We start from the raw sequence: 27322 nt of genomic DNA, 5'->3' as shown, positions 1-27322 counted from the left end.
ACTGCTAGCTGTAACAAGTAATATGACATGCTTCTGGAGCCATGCCGCGTGCGTCCCGCGTCACTGGAAGTAGTACTGTACGTGAGCGACGCCACACTTTGCAGCGCCGCCACATACAGTGCTCCTCTCACTGACCACCAGTGAAAGAGGTGCCCCTTCCAGAAGTGCGACAGGGGCCAGATAAATGGCCTCAAGGGGCCGCATGCAGCCCGCGGGCCGTAGTTTGAGGACCCCTGTCCTTAACATTAGTCATTTCTTTTCTAAGAGACAGAATCTTACAGAGAAAAACACTTGTAGAAACAAATGCTGCTGCAACTGAAGGGGGCAGCCCAGTCCAGGGCCAACACTGTGCAAGAACCAGTGACTCGAACCATCTCAGCTATCCTTGTTTTCACAGCCCAATGGCCACAGAAATGCCACTAACCCATCACTTACAGCAGGAAAGCCCTCTAAAACACGATGTTTTTGTGCCACACACCCTCAAATAATGCTTGACACAGTCTCCTCACACCCAGAGTTACCGGGCAAGCGAGGGGAAACCCAGAGGCTCACTGGAGCCACCTCGATATAGGTGCAGGTCACACAGGTGAGGCTACGGCAAGGCGAATGGCCGGCCGGCCTCCCTCCCTCCCTCTTTCCAGCTTGCTCTGTCTGTAAGCTCTTCTCTTCCAGCCACAAAACACTTGGCACACGGCCAACATCCCCTCTTCTTCCACTGGGCAGTCTTTCTTTCTTTAGGTCAGCTGCTGATAAGGGACCTGGATTTTCATTACAAAGGAAACGTTACTCAAATGATTTTCTTCACACTACTGCACTGTTAATTTACACATTTTAACAATAAATGACAGTCTGAAATTCAACATCAGATAAATGGCTAGCAAGGATGTCACAAACAAAAATATAGAAAATTAAGCTATTTCAGACCCCAGCTTGCAGCAACAAAAATGAACACACTAGCAGGAAGCTGAACGTCCCCTGGATGAAGTGCTACTAAGTACTTCATCTGGGTCTCCTTGATTCTTTCCAAGTATTTCAGGTATTAGGGTGTTTGTCCCTCACATGCCTCTAGGGCCACTGTGTATCTCTGAAGCAGCCACCAGCCAGGAGAGTACCCAAGAGCTTGGTGAGGACCCAAACCCCAAAAGACTGATCAGCCGTCTGACAACAAAATAAAAGGATAAACTAAAGCCCCCTGTGCCACCCTCAGGAGATAATGCAGACCTGGATGAGTGAATCTCAGTTAGCCTTAGCCAAGAACTAGAACCTGAGGATCTGTTTTAAAAGAAAGAAAATGGTATTTCACTGGTGGTGTGTAAAGATATATATCCACACAAATTTGGTGGTGTAAAATGTGACCTCAGGTTTTTGACACTGTCACAAAAATAGTCTAATTTCCTCCTTTACTTTGGGCAGACTTTAGTGATTCACTTCTAACATAGAGGAAGTGACCCTGCTGGCCACAATGAAGGTGCCATGGGTGGTACCCCAAAAGTTCATGTCCACCCAGGACCTATGAATGAACCTATGGAAAACCTATTTAGAAGCAGGGTCTATGCAGCTGTCATTAAGTAAAAATGATGGGTCCTAAGTCAACATGACTGAAGAGAAGAGGCAAAGATACAGAGATGCAGAGGAAACACAGCCGTGTGACAACAGAGGCCAAGACGGGAGTGATACGCGTGCAAGTCCAGCAATGTCAAAGATGGCCAGCAAACACCAGAGCCCGCAAGAGGCAAGGAAGGACCCTGCAACAGAGCCCTCAAGGTCCTGCTGCCCCTTGATTCTGGAGTTCCAAGCCTCCAGACTGTGAAAGAATACATTTTTGTTGCTGTAAGACACCTAGTTTATGGCAATTTGTTGGGGCAGTCCTCAGAAATTCATACAAAGGTGACAGCTTCCTCCTGGCTCGTTCCCTCTCCCTCCCCCCGTGTCTGGATGCTCGACCTGGGAACCCAGCCTCTACACTGGAAGGAAGCCAAGCAGCCATGCAGAAAAGCCACACAGGTGCTTCAGCCCCAGCCCCATGGAGGTCTCGGGTCACTGATCACCGGACACATAGATGAAACCTCCAGGCGATTCTGCCCTGGCCTATGAGTCACCCCAGGCAGTAACACAGTGTGAGGGAGAGTAGACACAAGCTGTCCCCATTGAGCCCTCCCAAATAGTAGATGTGTAAGCAAAATAAATGTTGTCTGGCATGGTTTTAAGCAACTATGCTTTGGGGTAATTTGTTATATAGCAATAAATAACTGAAGTAACACATATATGTATAATCTTATTCACCTGAATCAAATGTATATCTTCCTAACCAATACCTAGTACCCAAGCCAATTAGATTTCAATGTAATCTATATATTTTTTTTTTTATTAAGTGAAAGACAGGGAGGCAGAGACAGACTCCCACATGGACCTTGACTGGGATCCACCCAGCAGCCCACTAGGGGGTGATGTTCTGCTCATGTGGTGTGCTGCTCTGTTGCTCAGCAACTGAGCTATTTTAACGCCTGAGATGAGGCCATGGAGCCATCCTCAGCACCCAGGGCCAACTTTGCCTGAACCATTCGAGACATGATTGTGGGAGGGGAAGAGAAAGAAAGAGAGAGAGAGAGAAAGGTAGGGGAGAGATAGAGAAGCAAATGGTCGCTTCTCTTGTGTGCCCTGACTGGGAATCAAACCCAGGACTTCCACATGCTGGGCAGATGATCTACTGCTGAGCCAATCAGCCAGGGCCCATAATGCTTTTTCATAATGCTTTTTGTTTTAAATGATTTCTGGTTGATGGGTACACAGCTGTTAGCTTTGAACTTTCTGTATGGGCAGCTATTTTATAACAGAACTGTTCTGGGTCTCAGTCCTCATCACATCACCACAGCACCACTGGTGAGAACCCTGCATGTTTCACGCTCACCTCCCTATTTCAGTGACATCAGAAAGGGCACCTGAGTAAGCTGATTTCAGTACTGACAACCTCAAGACACACCCACATCCCAGTTCCGGAGGAGACGGCAATCTCAGGGAAAATGTGGGAAGGAGTAGATGTCTGACCTGTCACAGCTTCTAAAACTTTTCAAGAATTACAGTGCAAGAGCATAAACATGAAAGAAATATCTTAGAAAGAAAACATGAATGTCAATTACTTTGTAACAGCACAGCACTGCCAAATTACTTTTAAAGAATTATATCTAATTATAATGCTGTCTACTTTTAAAATCATGTCACTGAGGAAGGGTCAAAAAAATAGAAATTAAAATCCTGATAAGACAACTTTATTGTTAACAGTGTAGCACTGAAAATTACCTGTTCTCCGTCACCAGCCTCTGGTTTAGCTACCTGCATCACAATCATCTGAGAACTTCAAAAATATGGTGCATGTGCCTCTGTGTGTGTGTGTTTAAACTTCAAAATAAAAAATTCTATATTCTTGGAGGCAACAACAGTCAGAGATTCTGATCCAGTGTATTTTAAAAATCTATATTTTTTTGTATAACCTCCCAGGTGATTGCTCTGGTCAAGAACTAATTATTCTGAAACAACTGCCATAACAAATTAGTTCAGAACGTCAAGAAGGGGGATAAACAGCCAATCGACTTGATGAGCTGAGTGATAATTCTGCACCACCATACACGAGCAAGCAAGCAACAGAGACTTTCACACAGAGCACAGCCACCCAATCAGAAGATGCATTTAACTGACGTACCTAAAATCACGCAGCTGAGGAAACAAAGACTTGAACATGGGTCTGCCTGACCAGATGCCCCAAGCCTTTCCCCACCACATCAAGCCAAGGTGAAAATCCTCCTAGAGATAAGAAACTAGCCCCCAAAATGGAAAGGACTTTATATCATATGTCCTAAAAATTAAAAACTCCAGACGTAACGGGGACTCTCATTCTTTTCCAAAGGCTATTTGACTTTCCTTCAAATGTGTCTTTTGCCTTCTTTTACTGGAACTCCTTGACTTTCAACAGATACCAGATATTTACTGTGACTACAAGAGCCTTCCTCCCCTGGATCTTCAGAGAGTTCTGAACTTGGGGGTGGGGTGAGAGGGCAACACTGATGCCTCCTCTGAAAAAGAAGCCATAAAACTGAAGCATTAGAACCCAGGTCAAACAGTCACCTGGTTTCTGGCTAAAAGATGTTTTCCTTCTTGTTTCTTTCTATATGGGCAGATGTTTTTAGAAACCAGCTCGTCAACTGTGTTTCAAAGAATTCCAAGTTTTGCTCTAATTTCCACACAAATTGTACTCAAATGAACCAGCGTTTCTATCTTAGGACTTGCCTGTGGTGATGATGCTTCATTGACCATGTTCCTGGAACTCACTAGAACAAATGGTTCTGTGCCCACGTGACATGGGAAGCCCTGTTGTTTACATTTCATAGGGGACCAGAGCCCCACAAGCTTGGACCCACGACACAGCGGAATGACCATGAGCAGAAATAGCCCCGCGACAACCTCATTCCCCCCCTTCAGCCACAATTTCATGCAATGCACAAAAATACCCAGAAGCTTCTAGAACTATGAAGAGAGAGATTAGTCCAGAATTTGGGGTTTCATAGTTCCAATAAATTTCAGAAGCATTTGGTACTGATGGAGTTAAGAAAACTAGGATGCTTAAAAGCAACAACCAAGCCCTGGCTGGTTGGCTCAGTGGTAGAGCGTCGGCCTGGCGTGCAGGAGTCCCAGGTTCAATTCCCGGCCAGGGCACACAGGAGAAGCGCCCATCTGCTTCTCCACCCCTCCCCCTCTCCTTCCTCCTCTCTGTCTCTCTCTTCCCCTCCTGCAGCCGAGGCTCCATTGGAGCAAAGATGGCCCGGGCACTGAGGATGGCTCTGTGGCCTCTGCCTCAGGCGCTAGAATGGCTCTGGATGCAACACAGCGACGCCCCAGAGGGGCAGAGCATCGCCCCCTGGTGTGCATGCCGGGTGGATCCCGGTCGGGCGCATGCAGGAGTCTGTCTGACTGCCTCCCCATTTCCAGCTTCAGAAAAATGCAAAAAAAAAAAAAAATGCAAAAAAGAAAAAGCAACAACCAAACACCACACACAGACAAACATACTATCTTCTATCACTACTATTTCAAAAAGGAAAAACCCAAAACAAAAATGTAGAAAGGGCAGAGGCTCAGAGTAAAACACAATTCTAAGGAAAAGAAGTAAGTTTTCAAGTAATGACATATACACAGACGGGGGAGAGGCAGCCAGAGACACACCAGACCTGCACGTTCTTCCTCACGCCTTGCAGACCGAAAACCTGCTCTGACCGGCCCCAGCCCCAGCCTCCTGGGCCAGGTACTGAAGAAGAAGCACTAACCCAGCACGAGGGTCCTTCATCCCTGCCCAGCCTGGGCCCATCTCAGCCCGGCCCTGCGGGTCGATACTGCTGGTCTCTGCTGGGTGCCCCTTCCCAGCCCAACCTGCCCCCTACTCCTGCCACACTCCTCCTTCCTAACCGCGCAGACGGCCAGGGTGCCAGAGGCGCTCTCATGCATAGCCTACAAATCCAAGATGCAATTTCTGCAAGGTCCATTCCTTGAGAATAAATTTGACTTCCTCTCAAAAATGTGCTTTAGCCCTGACCAGGCAGTGGCGCAGTGGATAGAGCATCGGACTGGGACGCGGAGGACCCAGGTTTGAGACTCCGAGGTTGCCAACTTGAGCGCAGGCTCATCTGGTGTGAGCAAAGCCCATCAGCTTGGACCCAAGGTCGCTGGCTCGAGCAAGGGGTTACTCGGTCTGCTGAAGGCCCGCGGTCAAGGCACATATGAGAAAGCAATCAATGAACAACTAAGGTGTCGCAACAAAAAACTGATGATTGATGCTTCTCATCTCTCTTTGTTCCTGTCTGTCTGTCCCTATCTATCCCTCTCTCTGACTCTCTCTCTCTGTAAAAAAAAAAAAAAAAAAAAAAAAAAAAAAATTTTTTTTTTTAAAGTGCTTTAAAGGGGTTCTGTCTGTGGTACCCTGTGAGAAACATCTAGATCTGATTCTAGTCAGAGGAGATTTTTTAGACACAGTGTCACCCGCATGTGAAAAAGAGTAAAGAGAAATTAGGAAGCACTTTAATAGCATTAACATTGGAACAACGCCCAGAGGAAAAAAAATATGTTTGTGAATATGGCAAAATACTCTGCAAATGAACAAAAAAGTGTTTCTCACATTTTATACCAGTTAGGTAAGAAAAGTCCAAGGCTCTCCCTAGAAATGGCTCATTTTCTACTGAAGTGCTGGCCACTAGTTCATACTAACACCACGTCCACCTCAAGATAATGGATCTCAGGATACAACCTCCTTCCCAGAGACCAAGTATTTTGGAGACAGGGGTGCATGCATTTGTAGGGGCCAAACACCGCTAGGTAATAAACAGTCATGAATTTGCTGCACTTCAGAAAAGAAGATACCAGTAACTTGCACAATTACACAACTTAATAAATGAGAAAGCAGTCAACCACTCCTAGGGAAAACGGAAAATGAAAGACACATTAATTAGCAGAAAGCCGCCCCTTTTTAATCTGTGTAGGATCTGGTATATTTTTTAACTTAAAACCCAACATTCTTGAGTCCCCTAGTGTCTTTGCTAGTCCTTCCTCAGAGGTCTTCAACCCTTCCAATCCACACGCTACAACGGGCATGGTGTCACTCTTCTCTGGGACACAAACATGGAGCACAGACCTGGAACAGGGTAGGGACTTACCACATCTGCAGACAGTAAGGGAAAAAGCCAACGAGAGGATAAATCTGATGCTAAGATAGTTCTTCTGCATTTCTCTCATTTATCACAGTTTTACAAGAAGCCTGCTCAGCAACTAATGGCAGATGGGAAACAGCCGAGTTTCATCAAGAGGCTAATTCTGTATAATTACATAAATGCACACACCACTGCTACGCTCCCCGCAAGAAGAGCTGGGCCACGTACAAGCTGGTGTGCAGCACAGACCAAGAGGAAACGCAGCCGGCCTTGCCTTCTCGTCCTGGTGCAGCCTGTTGACGCTCTCCATCTGGAAGCTGTGGCTGGACTGGATCTTGTCAAGCTGTTCCCGCTGCTTTTCCAGCTCTCCCTGGAACTCGTTCTTCTTCAGCTCCACGGCGCCCCTCTCGGCGGCTGCCCTGCGCACCCTGCCTTCCAGCTCCATGATCCGCGTCTGCAAGGACACCAGGGCGTAAGGGCAGGTGTCAGGCCACCCCTGGCGGCCAGACCACCTGAACAAAGACAACACGGGGCCCAGAGCCAGCAACACGCCAAACACGCGTGGAGTGTTCCCAAGGCTCACTCTTTAACGTCAACCGTGTAGAAGCTGCACAGTGGATTTTTCTACAGAAACGGTCTAGAAGCGACAGAATTCGCTTCCATGTGCTCCCCCGTCTCCACTGCAGGTCCCCGTGGAAATACCACCACGCCCCTCACAGGGAGGTTCCCGTGGAAATACCACCACGCCCCTCACAGGGAAGTCCCCGTGGAAATACCACCATGCCCCTCACAGGGATTTTTGTGAGGTTTAAAATAAATAAGGACATAAAATGCCTGTGCTTTACCTGACATGAACTGGTACTCAAAGATTTAGTTCTTTTTCCCCTACTAACAGCCCTTAACCACTCCCTTATCAGACAAAATTTCTCAAAGCAGACTCGGTTCTCCAGCTCTGGACACCAAGCCCACACCTGTGCAGAGAACAGGGCTCCAGGGAAGCTCAGACACAGGCACGCAGCCCTGGCGGGTGCGCACGAGAGGGGGGAGCTCTCGGGCGCGGAGCAGCTCCAGGCCTGAGCGCCCAGCTCTGACAGCAGACAGACGGGGTTAGCTCCCCTACTCCCAGGCACTTACCTCTCTGGGCCTCAGTCGGCCCGCCTGTGAAATGGGGAAAATCAAGTCCCAACCTTGTAGAGTTGGGTACAAAAGATGATGATGCATAGAATGAACTGTTAAAGGAAAACTATTTTGTTGCCTGTTCAAATAGTACAGAAAACCTCACTGGAGACGACCACAGCAGGGGTCATGACTAGGGCAGCAGGGGTCATGACTAGGGCAGCAGGGGAGAGGGAACAAGCTCAGCTGTGAACCCAGCAAAGGCTGCAGAGGACATACAGCCAAAGAGCAGACTGAGGGGCTCACTATGCAGAAAAGTACTAACAGGCACCATCAAGGGGGAGGGGACTCCTGCTAAACCAGGCTAGCAGGATTCTTGCTCGAGGCAGACCTAGGGCTTAGACATACAGAATGAGAGATGAGGAACTTGATCAGATACTGGGGGGCGGGGGTGACTTAGTCTCTGCTAAGCCTGGGCAAGCCACAAACAGGCTGGGAGGGGTGGGGGGGCACATGGAGGCCTAGTGCAAAAGGGGCCCCGAGGAGCCCAACTAAAGTTTGGTCAAGGACAAGTGTGTTGTTGGCCTGGCACCTTTAACAACCCATTTCTCACACCCATTACCCAATTGTAGTTCCATCACCATAGTTTGATATTCAGTGTGATGGGAGGATAAGAATGGGTTGTGGTCAGTGCATTTCATCACACTGTCATTTCATCACAATCAGCCCAAATGGCTCAACTAAAGTTCTTAACTCTCAGGAAAAGCAGAGAGAGATGTCCTGGCCGCAATCGTAAGAAGTCACAAGGGGGTCCTCCCCCACCCATGAGCAGAGCTAGTATGGAGAGACAGGGCCCTGCACTCACACTACAGTGAGCACACACCACGGCGGGCAACGCCTCAGGTGGCGATAACTACAACCCCTCGGACCCGACCACCCAGCAACTTCACATACTCTCCAACATCTGTGTGCACAGAACAAACAAGCACAACACCTGGAGATCCACGCTCCGAGAGCTCGCAATCCAGTAGTTGAAGCCCAAGACAATGATACAGGCCACCAGGGCAGCCAGCACAAAGGGCGGTGACTTCATGGTCCGACGCCCGTTCCCCAGTCCCATCATCTGAAAGGCCAGGCTGTGAATCTGCTGAATAAATACAAAGACATAAGCCTCAATATTGGTATTCCAGGCCTGGAGCAGACCATGCCCATTGTCACAACCAACAGGAAGGCATCCTGCCCCACAGCATGACTGGCGTCTTCTCCGTGAAACATGAAGCTGTCGAGGGACAGTGCGTCAAAAGCACCCACAGTGGGTGGTGTGGCTGCTCCCCGGGACACACTCACAGACCTTGGGCAAGTAACAATTTCTCTTATGCTCAGCTTCCATCTGTAAGAAGGGGACAGAATTACTAAGCAGGAGAGTACCCTGGAGCAGTGTGAATTCGCATTTCGGTCACAGACAGGGCCTATGAGCCAAAATGAGGCCATCACCCCAGCTTCACAGGTCTGTCCCCTTTCAGGGTCCTTAGGCGTGTAACCACAGCACACTGGGCTGCGCAGCACATTCCAGTGATGAAGACTTTGAGATCTGCAGAAAGCACCAAACTTCTTAAAAGAAACACAAACATACCCTGGCCAGCTGGCTCAGCGGTAGAGCATTGCCCAAAGTATGGATATCCAGGGTTTGATTCCTAGTCAGGGCACATAAGAGAAATGATCATCGGCTTCTCCCCCCCTTCTCTTTCTCTTTCTCTTTCTCTCTCTTCTCCTCCCATAGCCATAGCTCGATTGGTTCAAGTGCATCAGCCCAGGCGCTGAGGATGGCTCCGTGGAGCCTCCATCTCAGGTGCTAAAAATAGCTTGGTTGTACGCATGGCCCCAGATGGGCACAGCATCGGCTCCAGACTGGGATGCAGAGGACCCAGGTTCGAGACCCCGAGGTCGCCAGATTGAGTGCAGGCTCATCTGGTTTGAGCAAAAAGCCCACCAGCTTGAACCCAAGGTTGCTGGCTCCAGCAAGGGGTTACTCAGTCTGTTGAAGGCCCGCGGTCAAGGCACATATGAGAAAGCAATCAATGAACAACTAAGGTGTCGCAACGCGCAACGAAAAACTAATGATTGATGCTTCTCATCTCTCTCCATTCCTGTCTGTCTGTCCCTGTCTATCCCTCTCTTTCTCTGAAAACAAAACAAAACAAAACATAAAAAACAAAACAAAACAAAAATAAAGAGAAAGGAGCCATCAATTTGGTTCATGGCTTCAACTTAAAACCAGGTCTGGCTGGATGCCAGCACTGTTCACCAAGGACAAGGAAAGTTGATTTTGCAAAAAAAAAAAAAAAAAGATTTTGCTGAGCTGGATAAAACAGAACCTTATGAGAGAGAGGGCAACACAAGCAATAACCACTCTTATGCCAGGTGGCGCTAGCAGTGCATGAGAAGGGGGAAGGGTAAGAAGGGAAGGGGGTGGAGAGTGAGGAGAGACCACCAGGGACTCACCTCCAAAGTCAAGTTCTTGGGAATAAGAACACAGGAAAGCTGACAGAGCCCACTCTTCCCCTATGGTAAGGATATCTGGGCGTTGTCCTCTTCCTTAATCCTGTAAAAAGCAGTGGTCCCCAACCTTTTTTGGGCCACGGACCGGTTTAACGTCAAAAAATATTTTCACGGACTGGCCTTTAGGGTGGGACGGATAAATGTATCACGTGACCGAGACAAACATCAAGAGTGAGTCTTACACTGATGTAACAGAGGGAATCTGGTCATTTTTTAAAAATAAAACATCGTTCAGACTTAAATATAAATAAAATGGAAATAATGTAAGTTATTTATTCTTTCTCTGCGGACTGGTACCAAATGGCCCACGGACCAGTACCGGTCTGTGGCCCGGGGGCTGGGGACCACTGCTGTAAAGGTATACCCTGTTTTATTGCTCCTCAGTTTACAGTATGTTTCTCACACAGTAACACAAACTTTTTAGTGTCTGGTAATCTCAATAATAGTCATATTTAATATACGTTTCTTTAGTCATGAACGTCTTTTCATTGGCTATCTGTATGTTCATTTTGGTGAAATACCATTTCATAGCCTCTGCCCATTTTAAACGGGGGTGTTTTATCAATTTGTAAGAGCACTTTGTATATTAAAAATAAACTAATCTTTGGTCCTTTATTAGATCTTTTTTTTTTCTCAAATTTTCATTTGTTCTTTGACTTTCTCTGTGTAATTTTCTGCCCATAGTTTTTGGTTGTTGGTAGTGTTTTTAAAATAACAATTTTTTTTTTATCTTTTATTGCTTCTGGACTGTTCAGATTTAGAAAACATTTCCTACTCTGAGTTTCGAAATAGATTTACCATATCCAATTTCTCCTCTCAACATATTTATGGTTTCATATTTATATTTAAATTTTTCATTCACTTAGAATTCCTTTACAATGTAAGGAGTAAGAAAATACAAAAAACAAGGCTTGTCTTTTTTCTGTTTGGGCAATGGCTAGCCAGTCCTTTCAGTGCCCTTTATCGAATAATCTATTTTTATCCAGTGCCTTGAAAGGCCACGTTGGTTCTATTTGTCATTCCCTACAATATAATTTTATATGGAATCCTTCAATGACCTTTTGTTATTCTAGCAGCTCTAAGTCAGTGGGTGTGTTTTAAGTTTAAAAGCAGAGTATGCACTCAGTTCTCACTCCACGGGAACTGTATAGATGACTGTTTAATCCTCCCTTTCCTTCATCCAGACGGTTGTACTGAGCAACCACCATAAGTCAGGTGCTATACTAGCACCAGGCATCTCAGGGCAGCGTTAAGAGAACAAATACTACAACCCAGTTCACCAGCGTTGGATCCTGCTTCCGCGTCTTAAGAGCCACAGGATCCATCTGTGCCACACTGTCCTCCTTGTACGGATATTATGAGGATCAAATGAGTTTAGATATGAGAAGGACTTAGAACCACATCTAGCACATAGGAACTGCACAATATATGGTGACTATGATCATTAGAAGTGGAAAGATGAATAACAACTTATTTCTAGATCTAGTCTTTTCCTATTTTATAAGGAAAATGTGATGCCCGTTCTCCTCCCATGATCATTCTACTTAAAGAAACCAGCCATCTGCATTCCTGATCGGCGCTTCTGTAAATGCAGCAGCAGAAACTGCCATCACCTGCGGCTGACTTACAGCTGCTGCAGCAGGACACATCCTGATCAGTCCCATGTTACGGAAGAGAAAGGTTCAAGGGAGCCCAACTTGAGTCTCAGAGGCCCCTCGCTGTGACCCAGTGCTCTGCTGGCCAGAAAGGTGTGCAGCTGCCCAGAGGGCATAGTTAGGAGAGCCCTGGGCTCCCAACAGACACAGGGCTGCCCGGGTAAGAAGGTGACCAACACTCATTCTTTAGGCCTGTGAGGTGCTCTGCCGCTGACTTCCGGGGCTGCAGAAACCACTGCTGCTGAACAGAACAGGGCAGTACAGGTGGGAAATGATGGAGACTGAGGACGCCCTCAGGCAGTGCTTAGAGCCAGAGTTTAGGCTGTCAAATACTACACACACTCTCCTTCCCCTACCTTAATTTATGTACACTGAGGGGGTGAGGAAAGTGGGTAGGAGATACTATTGCACCAGATATATTAATACTCATCGTAATTTAGGCTTCAGAGAGTGTTTTGTCTCTTACTTGTTACAGGCATCTGAACATACTAAAAAAAGTGATTAACCTAAATCAACTCAACCCTCAAAGCCCCGGCTTCCCTGCAGTGAAAGCAGTGTGTTTAGTGTGTTTCTGCATTAAAAGCCTCTTGGTAAATCAGAAAAGTCATAAAAATACTGCAGATTCTTTCTTACTGGCTTAATTTTTAAAATCTGACCTACTGGTTAAAATTATTATTGGCTTACAAGACAAATTTTTATTATAACAGAGACCTCTAATTACTTTCATATGTAAAAAAAAAAAAGGAAAGAAAATGCATAGGAAAATGGGCAACCTGCCAAATGCCTCAGTGCCCTGGACCTCTTACTAAATACTTTTCCTTTTCGTTTCCTTATTTTAATCATATGGGCAAATACATATCAGCAATCAAGTCAGATTAGTTTGTTTGATCTGTGTCCCCATTCTGGGACAACACAGCTTCCCCAAGTAGTGGGGGAACTGCCCTTTCTTCCTTCTCAGGAAAGGGCCCCACCTGGGCACGGAGACCAGGAGACCAGGGGAGCCGGGCAGAGCAGAAAGTTCAGAAGTCACTGCATGAGCAAACAGACTGAGAAAACCAGTTCAGCGCCTGCTGGGGACTGTGAAGGTATCGGTAAATGACATTTTTTAAAGTTTATTTTTTTTAAAGAAACATTTTTTTTATTGATTTGAGAGAGAAAGGGGGAGAGGAAAGAATGGGGATGTGGGGAGAAGGGAGAGGCAGAGAGAGGGAGGGAGAGAGAGAGAAACAAAGACATCAATTTTTTTTTTTATTCATTTTTTTTAGAGAGGAGAGGGAGAGACAGAGAGAAAGAGAGGAGAGATGGGGGGGGGGAGGAGCTGGAAGCATCAACTCCCATATGTGCCTTGACCAGGTAAGCCCAGGGTTTTGAACCAGTGACCTCAGCATTTCCAGGTCGACGCTTTATCCACTGCGCCGCCACAGGTCAGGCGACATCAAATTTTTGTTCCACTTATGTATACATTCCTAGGTTGATTTTTTTTTTTTTTTTTTAGACAGAGAGAGAGTCAGAGAGAGGGACAGACAGGAACAGACAGAAAGGAATGGAGAGATGTAAAGCATCAATCATTAGTTTTTTGTTGCATATTGCAACACCTTAGTTGTTCATTGATTGCTTTCTCATATGTGCCTTGACCGCGGGCCTTCAGCAGACCGAGTAACCCCTTGCTCGAGCCAGTGACCTTGGACTCAAGCTGGTGAGCTTTTTGCTCAAACCAGATGAGCCCACACTCAAGCTGGCGATCTCGGGGTCTCAAACCTGGGTCTTCCACATCCCAGTCCAACACTCTATCCACTGCGCCACCGCCTAGTCAGGCCCTCGGTTGATTCTTGTTTGTGCTCTGACCAGGAACTCAACCTGCAAACTTGGGAGTATCGGGACGATGCTGTAGCCAACTAAGCAACACAGCCAGGGTTGAGGATTTAAAAACATTCTACCCTGTCCCAAGAATGTCTTAACTTTTTATTATTATTATTATTTATTTTAGAGAGAGGGAAAGAGGGAGAGAGAAAGAAAAACATGAACATCCATATGTTCCTGTATGTGTCCTGACTGGGGATCGAACCGGCAGCCTCTGCACTTTCAGACAATGCTCTAACCAACTCAGCTATTCAACCAGGGCCCCAAGAATGTCTTTAAGTCAGGTCAGCAAACCAAGGCCCATAGGCCACAGTTGGCACAGAAAACGTATAGCAAATGTTTATAAGGAAGGATACATACAAACTACAGTGAGTGCAGAATGTATAGAGGAGAGAATTGAAGTTTTCATTTTTTACTTTATACAATCTTTTTCTCCTCAGTGAGCATATTTTTACTACAAAAGCCAGACTGTAACCATAAAAAAATAAAGATGTAAAGAAGTTACATTGGTAACATTAGCAAGTTTTGAAGCTGTATTTCTAGTATCCCCAGATTAAATTATAGCATTTTACAGCTGCCCTTAAAACCAATGATACTACATGTATGTTCATGAAGTAGAGGGAAAAAACAAACTCATTCAAACAGCTTCTAAGCCTCTCTTCTGTGCTAGAACCTATCAACGGGGACACCAGGCTGGCAAGAAGAATGTTTATTCTCAAGGGACACAAAGACCCAGGTCCCTATCCTGAGCTTCGGGCAGGTAAAAGAGAGATGTAGTGCAGTGCAGAGTGAGGACCAGTTCCTAACTGGGTGCCAGGCAGGTACTCATCTTCTCCTAGCACTCTGGAATTGTCAGTAAAGAGCTAACGTTGGTGTATGTCTCCTAAGGCTGGGGTGAACATTAAATGCGAGCATTTACTTCTCACCAAGTAAATAATTAACTGAAAGGGGCTGCTGTGGTATTAAGGGAACTTTTTCAATCACAGTTTACTCATTTAAAAAAAGGAGGCTGAGATCAATTGTACCTACCCTCATGGGATTCTTCTGATGATCAAAGGAAAGAATTATCCAAGGCTAAAATAAGAAACCAGCTGTCTACGCAAGGCTCATGCATCCCAGTGTGCTGAAGATGCTCTACAGAGCCAGGGGTGGGGGTCTCAGAAGTTACCTTTCTTTTTATCCAAAAAGGACAGCAACTATGTTTTAGAAACAAAGTATTACATTTAATAACTCAAATATATATATGTATTATGTATATACTAATTATGGTAATTATTTTATACTATGTTATATTATACTAATTTTATTGTACTACCTTACAGTACTAACTGTTCTAAAAAAAGTAGAAATTGCTTCTCCATCCCGAGTCCCTTTGTCCAGGGTCATGTGTCCCCACCCCTCTGAAGTGCCTGAGGCACTCTTTTGAGCCTTCAGGACTTATACAGTGAGGTGGATTGACATATTACAAGAAACATTATAGAGTATATAAAGCTTTCAAATTCCTATTAAAAAAGCACAGATTAGTTACACCAATAAACACAAGCACAGGCAAACAGAAGCCCAGTGGAAGGTGCATGCTTCTCACCCTGAGTCAGCTTTGCAGGAACCATATCATGAAGTAAAAAGCTATGATCTGATATCGAGACCAGACTGGCAGCTATCAGATGGTAAGGGGGTTGGAGGCTGGGTGAAAAAGATAAAGTGATTAAGCAAAGGGAAAAAAAAATACTCACAGGACAACAGTATGGTGATTACCAGAGGGAAAGGGGGTGGGGGAGGTCAAAGAGGCCATGGGGGGGTAAATGGTGATGGAAGGAGACTTGACTTGGGGAGGTGAACACACAATACAATATACAGATGATGTATTATAGAATTGTACCCCTGAAACTATATAATTTTATTAACCAATGTCACCACAATAAGTTCAATAAAAAAGAAAGCTATAATCTGATTACAAACAAGCCAGAAATACTCAAAATTCAAGGAGTATTTGAAATAGGGCTTTACCTCCACTGCTATTAACAATGAATCGTATATTGTTATTAACAATGAAGAGTATATTTAACAGCACATGTACCTGCGTGGTGAGAGTTAAAAAGTTATTTTATTAAGATATAATTGACATGACATTGTATAAGTTTTCAGTGTTAAAAATTTACTAACGAGAATGATCAAAAAGAAATTGGAAACCACAAGAAACTACAAAATAGATCACTGTAATCATATTATATAGTATTTTTACATAAATTTTCTTCCTGTCAGACACTAACCTTCAAAAACCTTAGTTGGGAAAATATTATCAACAGCCCTGTAAGGTTTTGAAGAAAAATAAGATCAAAATGTAAAAATCTGAGAAGGCGTGCATTTTCCCCCCTGAAAATATAGGAAGTTTCTGGCCTGACCAGGCAGTTGCGCAGTGGGTAGAGCGTTGGACTGGGATGCAGAGGACATAGGTTCGAGACCCCGAGGTCGCCAGCTTGAGCACGGGCTCATCTGGCTTGAGCAAAGCTCACTAGCTTGGACCCAAGGTCACTGGCTCGAGCAAGGGGTTACTCGGTCTGCTGTAGCCCCACAATCAAGGCACGTATGAGAAAGCAATCAATGAACAACTAAGGTGTCGCAATGAAAAAACTGATGATTGATGCTTCTCACTCTCCGTTCCTGTCTGTCTGTCCCTATCTAGCTCTCTTTCTGACTCTCTCTCTGTCTCTGTAAAAAAAATACACACACACACACACACACACACACACGTATAGGAAGTTTCTGTGTGAAGTAAAGTAGACTCTGGGAATTTAGGAAACACTTCCTTAACTTCAAGCTAAGTGTCTATTTCAAGGTAATCTCATAAGAAACCTGAAAGTTTAGAAAAGAAAACACCCACAATCAAAGAACATTTTTTGGAGGGCAAATGAAATACCACTCACAGTTTCCTAAGGGGGAGCAAAAGCATATCAACACCATCCCTTCTGCTTTTGCAAATGTTTTTTTAATGTGGCAAAGTTTTCTTCTGGAGGGGGTTATTTACAAAAAAGTTTTTTTTTTCTTAGCCCAATTATGGATATTATTTCCCACTTTAGGTCATTGAATAAGAAATGAATCTTTTCCTAAGTCAACTTAGTTTTTTCTAAAGATAATAATACAACCGAATTAAAGCCCAGCACACAGGGGCTCTCATCACTGGCCCTAGTCTCCCCTCCACCTCCTGGTCACCCCAGGCAGTTTTAAAAGGGAAGATGACCTTCAGGGACCATGTTGTCTTCAAGCTCCCCTGCTCATCACAGCCTGCTTGGTGACACCACCCTTCCAACCACCCTTCCAACACGTCCCTGTGAGGCCATTTCCCCTGGCTGCCCATGTGCTTCAGATGCAGATATCCAACCTGCATTCACAGGACTGTCAGTGAATCCTACTTGCTGGGGCCAAGTGGCAACATATACGGACTCCAGGTAGCCCTGGGCCTCAATGGCCTGAACAGGTCTACCATCCTCACTGCTGTTTCTGCCCCACCATTGAAAAAACTATTCAAATACAGTACAAAATCTCTGCATCCCCAATCAATCCCTGGACCAGTAGTTAGAAAACAGATGGCTTCCTTAGCTCCTAATAGCAATGTCACTGCAATATGACCCCTCCCTCCCTCCCCCTCAGCATGCTGTCTTCTCATCTTTTTTTTTTTTTTTTTTACAGAGACAGAGAATCAGAGAGAGGGACAGATAGGGACAGAGAGACAGAAAGGGTGAGAGATGAGAAGCATCAATTTTTTGTTGCAGCAACTTAATTGTTCATTGATTGCTTTCCCATACCTGCCTTGGGGGGGAGGGGTTGTTGATGATACAGCAGACTGAGTGTAACCCCTTGCTCAAGCCAGAGACCTTGGGCTCAAGCTGGTGAGCTTTGCTCAAACCAGATGAACCCGTGCTCAAGCTGGTGACCTCGTGGTCTTCTTGAACCTGGGTCCTCCGCATCCCAGCCCAACGCTCTATCCACTGCGCCATCGCCTGGTCAGGCTGGTCTTTCACTTTTAAACAAAATCAATGAGAGGAAAAAAAAGAGATCACCTCCTCATAAAAGAACAAAGTAGGTCTTGAAGAGCTAACCTTTCCCTTTAAACGTCTTAAGAATCCAATGTCTTTTTAACCACTGACACCTTAAAAACTGAATTCTGGCCTAAGAACAGGTGTTAGCAAGTTCTGTTTACAAAGAAAAAGTAAAATTATTCTTCCCAATAGCATGAGCTTAGTTTATCTTTTATGACACAAGGAGAAGGAACTAGAATGCCCCGGAAGGCCACGTGGACCTCCAAGAGCTCACAATGCTCCCCAGCTCTCACGCTCCAAAAAAAGGCAGAAATATGAAAACTGCCGAAATCTGAGTCAACCTGATGGACATAAACCAAATACAGAGTCACTCGAGAGCTGTTAAATATTTCATCAGGCTGTTGGACATCTTACTAATCCTCCCCTGGGAATGTCTCTCGACATTTGCATAATTTCAGGCTGTAGGGCCTTGAAGCCCCCAACGAGACAAAGGAAATCTCAAAACGGCGAAATCCACACAAATTTAAGACAAATTTAGAAACGGGACATTTAAAAATGACTATCTTCATTATGGCATTCCGAATATAATTCTTAAATTCTTCTGGGAAAAAAAAATCATCAAAATTGGTATTTTTCCCATTTTGTTTTACCAAAGGAAAAAAAAAAATCATTACAAATATTAGACAGGTTGTGAACTATGAAGAGTATATAAACCCAGGAAATTGTTTTTACAACAGAGCAAAAGTTTGGTGGATCCTTCACATTGCCAAAGGTGGAGAATACAGGAGGGGACCTGGAGCATCCCTAAAGCGCACTCCACCCGCCGCGCAGTCCGGGGACCTGGCGCCCAGCTCCCGGTCACCCGCCAGGACTCGGGCGCTGCCAACGTGTGCACTCGCCGCTGCCCGAGCGCCTCCGCGGTGGGGGGCGGGGTGGGGGAGGAAGAGGAGGTGGGTGAGCGGCGCGGCCAGCCCTCCATCCCTGCCTTCGTGCCCAGCAAGCCCACAAGACTGACACCGCTGCGACTTTGGGGACGCACGCTTTTGACTTTGAATGCCAAAGCGCGTGGCCAAGCTAAGAACAAAAAGAAAGGCCCCGCATCGCCCCAGACTGGCCTCCGCAAGGGCAGGGAACCGTCGCATGGCCACTGGGTGCCGGCCCCTGGACGCGGGGGATGGAGCCCAGCGGGTGAGGGCGGCCCCGAGGCGCAGGCTCCGGCGCCGGAGGTGCGGGGCCGACCCGCGCCGATTCCGGGAGAAGGCTGCGGTAGGGGCGTGCGCTGGGCGGTGTCAGCGCCCACCCGCACCGAGTCCCTGGGAGCGAACCCCGGGCTGCGGAGAGTAGAGGCAGCCAGGGCGCGGGGCGGCGAGAGCGCGCGCCGGGGAACGCGTGCCGCTCACTCACCTCCTGCCACCGCTCCGGCGGCCGCTCGGCGACGCAAGCCCGGCTGCCCGGCCGCCCGGCCGTCCTGCTGCCGCCGCCGCCGCCGGCCTCGTGCTCCCGCCCGCTCCGCGCCGCCGCGTCTCCAGCCTCCGCAGCGGCGAGTCCCCGCCCCCGGCAGCGCCGGCGGCGCGGGAAGGAGGCGGTGCCGCGAGCTCACCGAGGCAAGGCCGGTGCAGCCGGGGCCGCGCCCGGACGCCGGCCCTATGGAGCACGCGCCCGACCCGCGGCCCCCCCTCGGCAGGAGCCGGAAAACCGGTGCTGCGCCCCCTCCTTGCTGCCCCTTTTTGCCAAGGTCACCTGGCGCTTCTTCGGAAAGTGGCTCTGACGCTTCTTAAGGAGGCGCGTCAGTCAGAAGCAGCGGGGAGCAAAGGGACCTGGAGAGACAGCCGCCCCCCCAACCCCGCCACTCCCCAGCCACCACTAATTTTCAGGAAAATGGTGGTGAGCTAGCCACGCCCAGCGCCACACACCTTGCCACACTCAAGTGTCCATCGGTGGTCCAGGCCCAAACTGCCCAGAGTAGAGAAGCCAATGGAAATATTAAGGGGGTATATACTCACCAAGTTGTCTTTTTTTTATTCCGCATCCCTTCCAAGTTGGCCATAATCTTCCCTAGACTGTTATGTCTCAATCTTTACCTTTGGGGGTTGTGACACTCCAACTACTTGAGGCAGATAAAATGAAGATTCTTGGCCGCAGAGAAGCGGAGAAAGCACTGTTAGGTCATAGCTCCCTGCGTGGATGCCACAAAATTAACGTCCTCCAGGGTTCCCATACTAGAAAATTCTAAAGTAATGGTTCTTATCACTGACCGCACTGGCCAGAGGTTAGAATTATCTGGGAGCTTTACAGCAGTGGTTTTCAACCTTTTTTACACTAGGGGATCAGTGAAAATAGAAGAAGTATTACTGGGACCAGTAAGGCAGAAATCACCCTAAGCTAGTGGTTCTCAAACTTTTTGAAGTCGGGGCGCACTTAAAATCCTACAAATAATTGTAGGCGCACAATATACAAATTTCTGAGAAATATGTTATAATAAGTCAAATATTAAAGAAAAAAATATAAAGTCCAAGAGTGCTTTTATGGTAATTAAACGAAATAAATACGACAAAATTAAATTTATTCTGACATTAAAAAATATTTTTATGTTACTTTTTTTGAGTTATGCTTTTTAGAATTCGTAAAAAAGAGGGATTAAAACATTTTTAAAAGACAAAAAAGGCCCTGGCCGGTTGGCTCAGTGGTAGAGCGTCAGCCTGGCGTGCAGAAGTCCCGGGTTCGATTCCCGGCCAGGGCACACAGGAGAAGCGCCCATCTGCTTCTCCACCCCTCCCCCTCTCCTTCCTCTCTGTCTCTCTCTTCCCCTCCTGCAGCCAAGGCTCCATTGGAGCAAAGATGGCCCGGGCGCTGGGGATGGCTCCTTGGCCTCTACCCCAGGCGCTAGAGTGGCTCTGGTTGCAACAGAGCGACGCCCCGGCGGGGCAGAACATCGCCCCCTGGTGGGCAGAGCATCGCCCCCTGGTGGGCGTGCCAGGTGGATCCCGGTCGGGCGCATACGGGAGTCTGTCTGTCTCTCCCTGTTTCTAGCTTCAGAAAAATACAAAAAAAAAAAAAAGTACAAAAAAAAAGACAAAAAAGTTTTATACATATATATATATATATATATATATATATATATATATATATTCTTAGTAAGATTTAGTCAAGTCAGCAGGTCCCAGACGAAGGTGTTAAGTTTTTTCATTCTTGTGTTTATGAGAAACACTAGCCTGATGTGTCCTAGCAATTGCTTCATTGTTTGGGCATATACAGTGTGTCCGTAAAGTCATGGTGCACTTTTGACCAGTCACAGGAAAGCAACAAAAGACAATAGAAATGTGAAAGCTGCACCAAATAAAAGGAAAACCCTCCCAGTTTCTGTAGGATGATGTGGCAGCATGTGCACATGCGCAGATGATGACGTAACACCGTGTATACAGCAAAGCAGCCCATGTCCATGCCAGTCAAGATGTGGACAGTACAGAGAAAAGTTCAGTGTGTTCTGTGGCTCGCTAAATTTGAATCCATGACCAAAGTGCAACGTGAATATTGGTACGTTTATAACGAAGTGCCACCACATAGGAATAACATTACTCAGTGGGATAAGCAGTTGAAGGAAACCGGCAGTTTGGTGGAGAAACCCCGTTCTGGTAGGCCATCAGTCAGTGACGAGTCTGTAGAGGCTATACTGGATAGCTACCTAAGGAGCCCTAAAAAATCTGTGTGTGAGCCCACATCGAACTGCATTGAATAGGTATGAAACTGGGAGAGTTTTCCTTTCATTTGGTGCAGATTTCACATTTCTGTCGTCTTTTGTTGCTTTCCTGTGACCGGTCAAAAGTGCACCATGACTTTACGGACACACTGTATTTGAAAGGCACACTCTCCTTTCCTTGTCAATACATTGAAGAATTCCTCTATTTTTACTCTTAATTGTGTTGAGTGCAGAAAACCTCCACCATACATATCATCTTAACTTTACACCAAACAAAGGATAGAAGAAACTTGCCTCCAGTCTTTCCAGGAACATAGAGGGTAGTGTAAACAATCCAGCACCACAGCTTAACAGCCTTTTGCAACCTAATCAGGCAAATGAAGTGGGGGGTTGGACAGACTGTCAGCTTACAGCCAATTCCCCACGCCTCTGTCCCCCAAAAATCTAAACTCCAAAAACCTTGTTGGTTTTTTGGTTCCCAACAGGCACATATTTCTCTGGAATACCACAGGGCACACCTGAAAATCTTCTAGGGCGCACCAGTGTGCCCTGGCGCACACTTTGAGAACTACTGCCCTAAGCATAAGTGAATTGGCTAAGATCATTGGGTCTATAATGTTCATACCTCAGGGTGGTTAACTCTTTTCTCGGACCAGCATGAAATCTCTGGTGATCCATGGGGATTGGCAGTTGAAAAACATTGCTTTGAGAATTCAGATACCAGGGTGCCACTTCTGGAGTTCTGAGTTCAAACACTGGTGTTTTTGTTTGTTTTAAAATTTCCCAGATAATTCTCACATATGGCATATGGCATATGGCCAGGACTGAGAAAAAAGTTCTCCTAGAATTATTTTAGAACTTACCTAGCTCTGGTGTCTGAGGAAGAAATCCCTTCATCTCATCCCTCCAAATTTCAACAACAAAAAACAAGCAGGGAAATATATTCCTAAGGGAATGCTTACAGCCAAAATTGTTTTCAACCTGAGCAAGAGACTCACCTTGAAAAAGGTGACCAACATAGCTTACTACTACCTGACCATGGGTCTCCTTAACTGCCAAAAAAATACCTTTATGTGCCAAAACCTCCTAACTGAATTATGAGCTGACAATAATGACCCCTTTAAGTCACATTCTACCATATTCCAAAATGATGCATTCATTACTTACTGTTAGACTGCCACCTGGTCAGACCAAATGCTCAAAAGCCAAGGGTGTGTTGGACATCAGCCCTGGCTCTTCCAGTGACTCGACTTGTATCACTTCCAATTTGCTAATGACCTTAAGTGACGGCATCCAGGTTTGGGAACAGATACAGTAAATTCCCTTTATTGCCCCTTCTGGCTCTCCTGGTTATGTTTTGCCGTCTTAGATGGATAGACAGTAAATTCCATCTTCTTTGCCTCTAAGTAGGTTTCCATCAGTGCTCTCATTTATCAGCAACTAGTCAGTAGTGACTAAACCAGTTATGTCTAAAGTACTAGGGCAGCTGTCTGAATTAACTACATCTTTACTAAGGATTCCGTCCTTTTCAAGTTTTCATGAGAACCTTTATGACAGAATATGGAATTTTTAAGATGCATTTATATATAAAATTATATATACAACATATATAAAACTTAAATATAATATATAAATATATATTGCATATATATTTATTGGGTTTACATTCTTTATAAAGTTTTCTATTTTCTCAAGGCTTCTTACCAGAATATTTAGCTTATTGAGCTGCTGACCCTAAAAATTCAACTGGACAGATTTTGATTAAGTGATATACAAGGCGGCGCTAAGGTGGTTGGTGGCAGTGGGCAGCCATGTTTTGCCTGTTCAGTATCTTTTTCCTTCACCTGCTAATGGCACCTGCTTTTCAAACAGGAATCCCCCCCTACTCACCTAGGGATACAGCCTTGGTAGGATTATCAATCAAAGTAATGGTCTCTCCAGCTGGGGGGGGGGGGACCTTGTATTACTTTTCTATTTGCTGCCCTAACAATTGATCATAAACATAATGAATTAAAAACAACACAGTTTTATATGTCAGAAATCTCAGTGGGATGCATTCCTTTCTGGAATCTCTACTGAAGACCCATTTCCTGTCTTTTCAATCTCTAGAGGTTTCCTGTGTTTCTCAGCTGTGACCCCCTTTCCACATTCCCCAAATCAATAACATCTTTTTCATCCTGCTTCTGTACTCACATTTCTCAGATCCAGCTGAGAAAGTTTCTGTATTTCTAAGGACCTTTGTGATTATATTGGTCCCACCCAAATAATTCAAGATTAATTATTTGGTTGAATTATTTATTGAATTATTTATTGAATTATTTGGATTCCACCCAAATAATTCAAGATGTAATCTCCCCACCTCAAAGCCCTTAATTTAATCACATCTGTGAAGGCCCTTTTGCCATGAAAGGTAATAATCACAGGTTCCCGGGATTCTTGGAGGGCCATTTTTCAGCCTACCACAGACCCCTAACCTAGGCTGGTTCATTATGCTCTGTTACTGAAATGAGCAAATTGATGACCAAAGACTGAAAGTATTGGTCACCTACCTTTGTGATGGCTCTCATCCTTCTTGGCACATGAATCTGTAAGGCTGGCTCCTGCCTGACTCTTCAGTTTATCCTTCAATTCTTAGAATTTTCCCATAGCCTAGAATTTGCTAGAATTAAATGTAAGACATCACAGAGCAGCATCAGTGCGGTGTCAGAATGCTTGGTCGCAGACAACAGAAGCAGCCTTTGTCAATCTTAAGGAAAAGGAGAATTGATTAGACAGATGTCAGTGTCTCACAAAATCAATGGTGAGAATCAGTATAATCATATTGATTGACTTCCAGTTAATTTGGAAAACCAAGACAGTAAAAACCACTGCAAAAGTGACACAGCAGAGTGAGTGTAGTATGTCTGCCACATTCCGCTGCAGCTTTAAGAAACAAGACCTTGCACTGATCCCATGCAAGGCTTGATCAAGATATAAAGTGTCAGGAAGGAGCTTCTAATTGGAGCAATTTGATTCCTTCCTCAGGCTAGCAGGGACAATCCCTCCGGTTTCTCTAGTGGGATGTGGCCACTAATTTTCATCAAGGCCAATACCAAGGGACATTTCCTCAAGGAGATAGGGTACTGACAGGCAAAAAGCTAGCAAATGCCCCCCCACAAATATCTCAAGAGAAGTTCAAAGAGCTATGGGAGAGACAGAAATCATGTCTGTTTAGGAAAATCAGAAAAACCTATCTGGAAAGTGGGTGTAGAACAGGGCTGTCATATAGAAATAGAATTCGGCCCTGGCCGGTTGGCTCAGTGGTAGAGCGTCAGCCTGGCGTGCGGAAGTCCTGGGTTCGATTCCCGGCCAGGGCACACAGGAGAAGCGCCCATCTGCTTCTCCACCCCTCCCCCTCTCCTTCCTCTCTGTCTCTCTCTTCCCCTCCTGCAGCCAAGGCTCCATTGGAGCAAAGATGGCCCGGGCGCTGAGGATGGCTCTGTGGCCTCTGCCTCAAGCGCTAGAGTGGCTCTGGTCTCAACAGAGCGAGCCCGGGATGGACAGAGCATCGCCCCCTGGTGGGCGTGCCAGTTGGATCCTGGTCGGGCACATGCAGGAGTCTGTCTGACTGCCTCCCCATTTCCAGCTTCAGAAAAATACGAAAAAAAAAAATAGAAATAGAATTCAAGCCATATATGTAACTTAAAATTTTCTAGTAGCCACATCAAAAAAAAGTAACAAGTGAAAATAATTTTAATGTATTTTATTTAACCCGCTATATCCAGTATATTATCATTGCAACATGTAATTAATATAATAAAATGTTAATGAGACATTTACATGCTATAAAGTATTTAATGGGAAAACGTACAATTTCCGTTTTTGACATTTAAATTAAATAATTAAATAAAATGTAAAATTTAGTTTCTTGACACCAGCCACATTTCAGGTGCTCAGTGGCTCCATGTGGCTGCCATATTGAACAAGACAGGTCTAGAAGGGTGTGTCAGTCGGGGTCCAATTGGGAGAGAGAAACCACAGTAATTTGAACAGGGAAAGGTTAATATAAAGAAGCAGTAACAAGATAGCAGGGTTTGCACTAATGAGAGTCTAACAAGAAGCACAGAGAACAGGAAAGGACTTAGGAGCGGCAGCAATAGGGAGGAGCTGCTGCCTCTTAGGACTGAGATAGAACATCATGAGGCAGGGCCCCCTATCTACCCACCCACACCTGTGAATGAAATCGAAACCTCACTGGAAAGGGGATGACTCCCGGAGTATCGGAGAAATTACCGTTCTGCCAAGTAGAACTTGCTGGAAATCTGCCCTCTGGAACATTCCTTCTGAGCTACCCGGGAAAGCTGGTCACAGGTTGGTTTCTCATTGGAATTTACTACAAAACTGCTCTGGGAGTCAGAGGAAGTGGCCATTAGTTGCCACTGGCTCTCACACCCTGTGGAGACTAGACATTGCGGAAGCCATATGGTCTACAGTAGCCAGACACAGGCCTGGGTGGGTGGATATTTTGATTACAGAGAAATACTCCAGCATGATGACAGGTTCAGAGGAACAAAAGTCTCAAGCAGAAAAGCAAGGTGACAAGTTTGGATTGGGAAATTACTGTAGACAGGAGGGTAAGATGGAAATGTTATAAGATTGAAAGGTATACCCAAGGGTATGTGGGTTTACCTTACACTCAATAAACATTCTGTACAACATTATAATCTTCCCCAAGTAACCATGTGGTCATGTCGCCCTCTCTTTAATAACTTTCAGTGGATTTTTCTTGTCTATGTAGAATCAGTGTTCTTGGCTATTTGTCCAAATTTCCTCACTCCACACCAGGGTTCCTTTTTTTTAAATCTTTTTTTGTTTTTTGATTTTTGGTTTGGTTTTGTTTTGGTTTTTTTTGTATTTTTCTGAAGTTGGAAATGGGGAGGCAGTCAGACAGACTCCCGCATACACCCGACCGGGATCCACCCGGCATGCACACCAGGGGGAGATGCTCTGCCCATCTGGGGCATTGCTCTGTTGCAACCAGAGCCATTCTAGCGCCTGAGGCAGAGGCCACAGAGCCATCCCCAGGGCCCGGGCCAACTTTGCTCCAATGGAGCCTTGGCTGCGGGAGGGGAAGAGAGAGACAGAGAGGAAGGAGAAGGGAAGGGAAGTGAAAATAATTTTAATGTATTTTATTTAACCCGCTATATCCAGTATATTATCATTGCAACATGTAATTAATATAATAAAATGTTAATGAGACATTTACATGCTATAAAGTATTTAATGGGAAAACGTACAATTTCCGTTTTTGTGCTTCTCCTGTGTGCCCTAGCCGGGAATTGAAGCCGGGACTCCTGCACGCCAGGCCGACGCTCTACCACTGAGCCAACTGGCCAGGGCTTTTAATTATTTTTTTATTTAATTAATTGTGTTTACAAAGATTCTAGGGTCACCCCGAATGCATCCCCCCTCCCCCCTATTCCCCTCAATATCGTCCTTACCCCCCTCCCAACAGTGCCCTCCCCCCTTCCCTTCAGTTTTATTCCATCCTATCATCCCCTTTCCCTCTGTTCTCTTTTCCTCTGGTCCCTTTGATCTCTCCTCTGTCTCAATTTCATTCCTCAGTTCTCATTATTCCTTGGATTCTTCAAATGAGTGAGGTCATATGATATTTTTCTTTCTCTGCCTGGCTTATTTCACTCAACATAATAGTTTCCAAGTCCCTCCATATTG

At 45.7% G+C, this 27322-nt stretch overlaps 1 protein-coding gene across 1 annotated transcript in view; it reads right to left on the bottom strand.

The window, feature by feature from the left end:
* The window catches only part of GOLM1 (golgi membrane protein 1), a 51553-nt gene extending 31989 nt beyond the window's left edge, over positions 1–19564 (bottom strand). The window contains exons 1-3 of the mRNA XM_066256966.1: positions 19318–19564; positions 8797–8946; positions 6961–7140 (exon numbers count right to left, since the gene is read on the bottom strand). Coding sequence (XP_066113063.1) covers positions 6961–7140; positions 8797–8925 — 309 coding nt within the window. The 5' untranslated portion in view covers positions 8926–8946; positions 19318–19564. The remainder of the gene's footprint in view (positions 1–6960; positions 7141–8796; positions 8947–19317) is intronic.
* Positions 19565–27322: the final 7758 nt, after the last annotated feature.

This window comes from Saccopteryx bilineata, chromosome 2, assembly GCF_036850765.1.
Source record: "Saccopteryx bilineata isolate mSacBil1 chromosome 2, mSacBil1_pri_phased_curated, whole genome shotgun sequence".
In the NCBI taxonomy this organism is placed as follows: Eukaryota; Metazoa; Chordata; class Mammalia; order Chiroptera; family Emballonuridae; genus Saccopteryx; species Saccopteryx bilineata.
The sequence above is the reverse complement of the archived record's forward strand: the minus strand, read 5'-3'. Positions and strand labels throughout refer to the sequence as shown.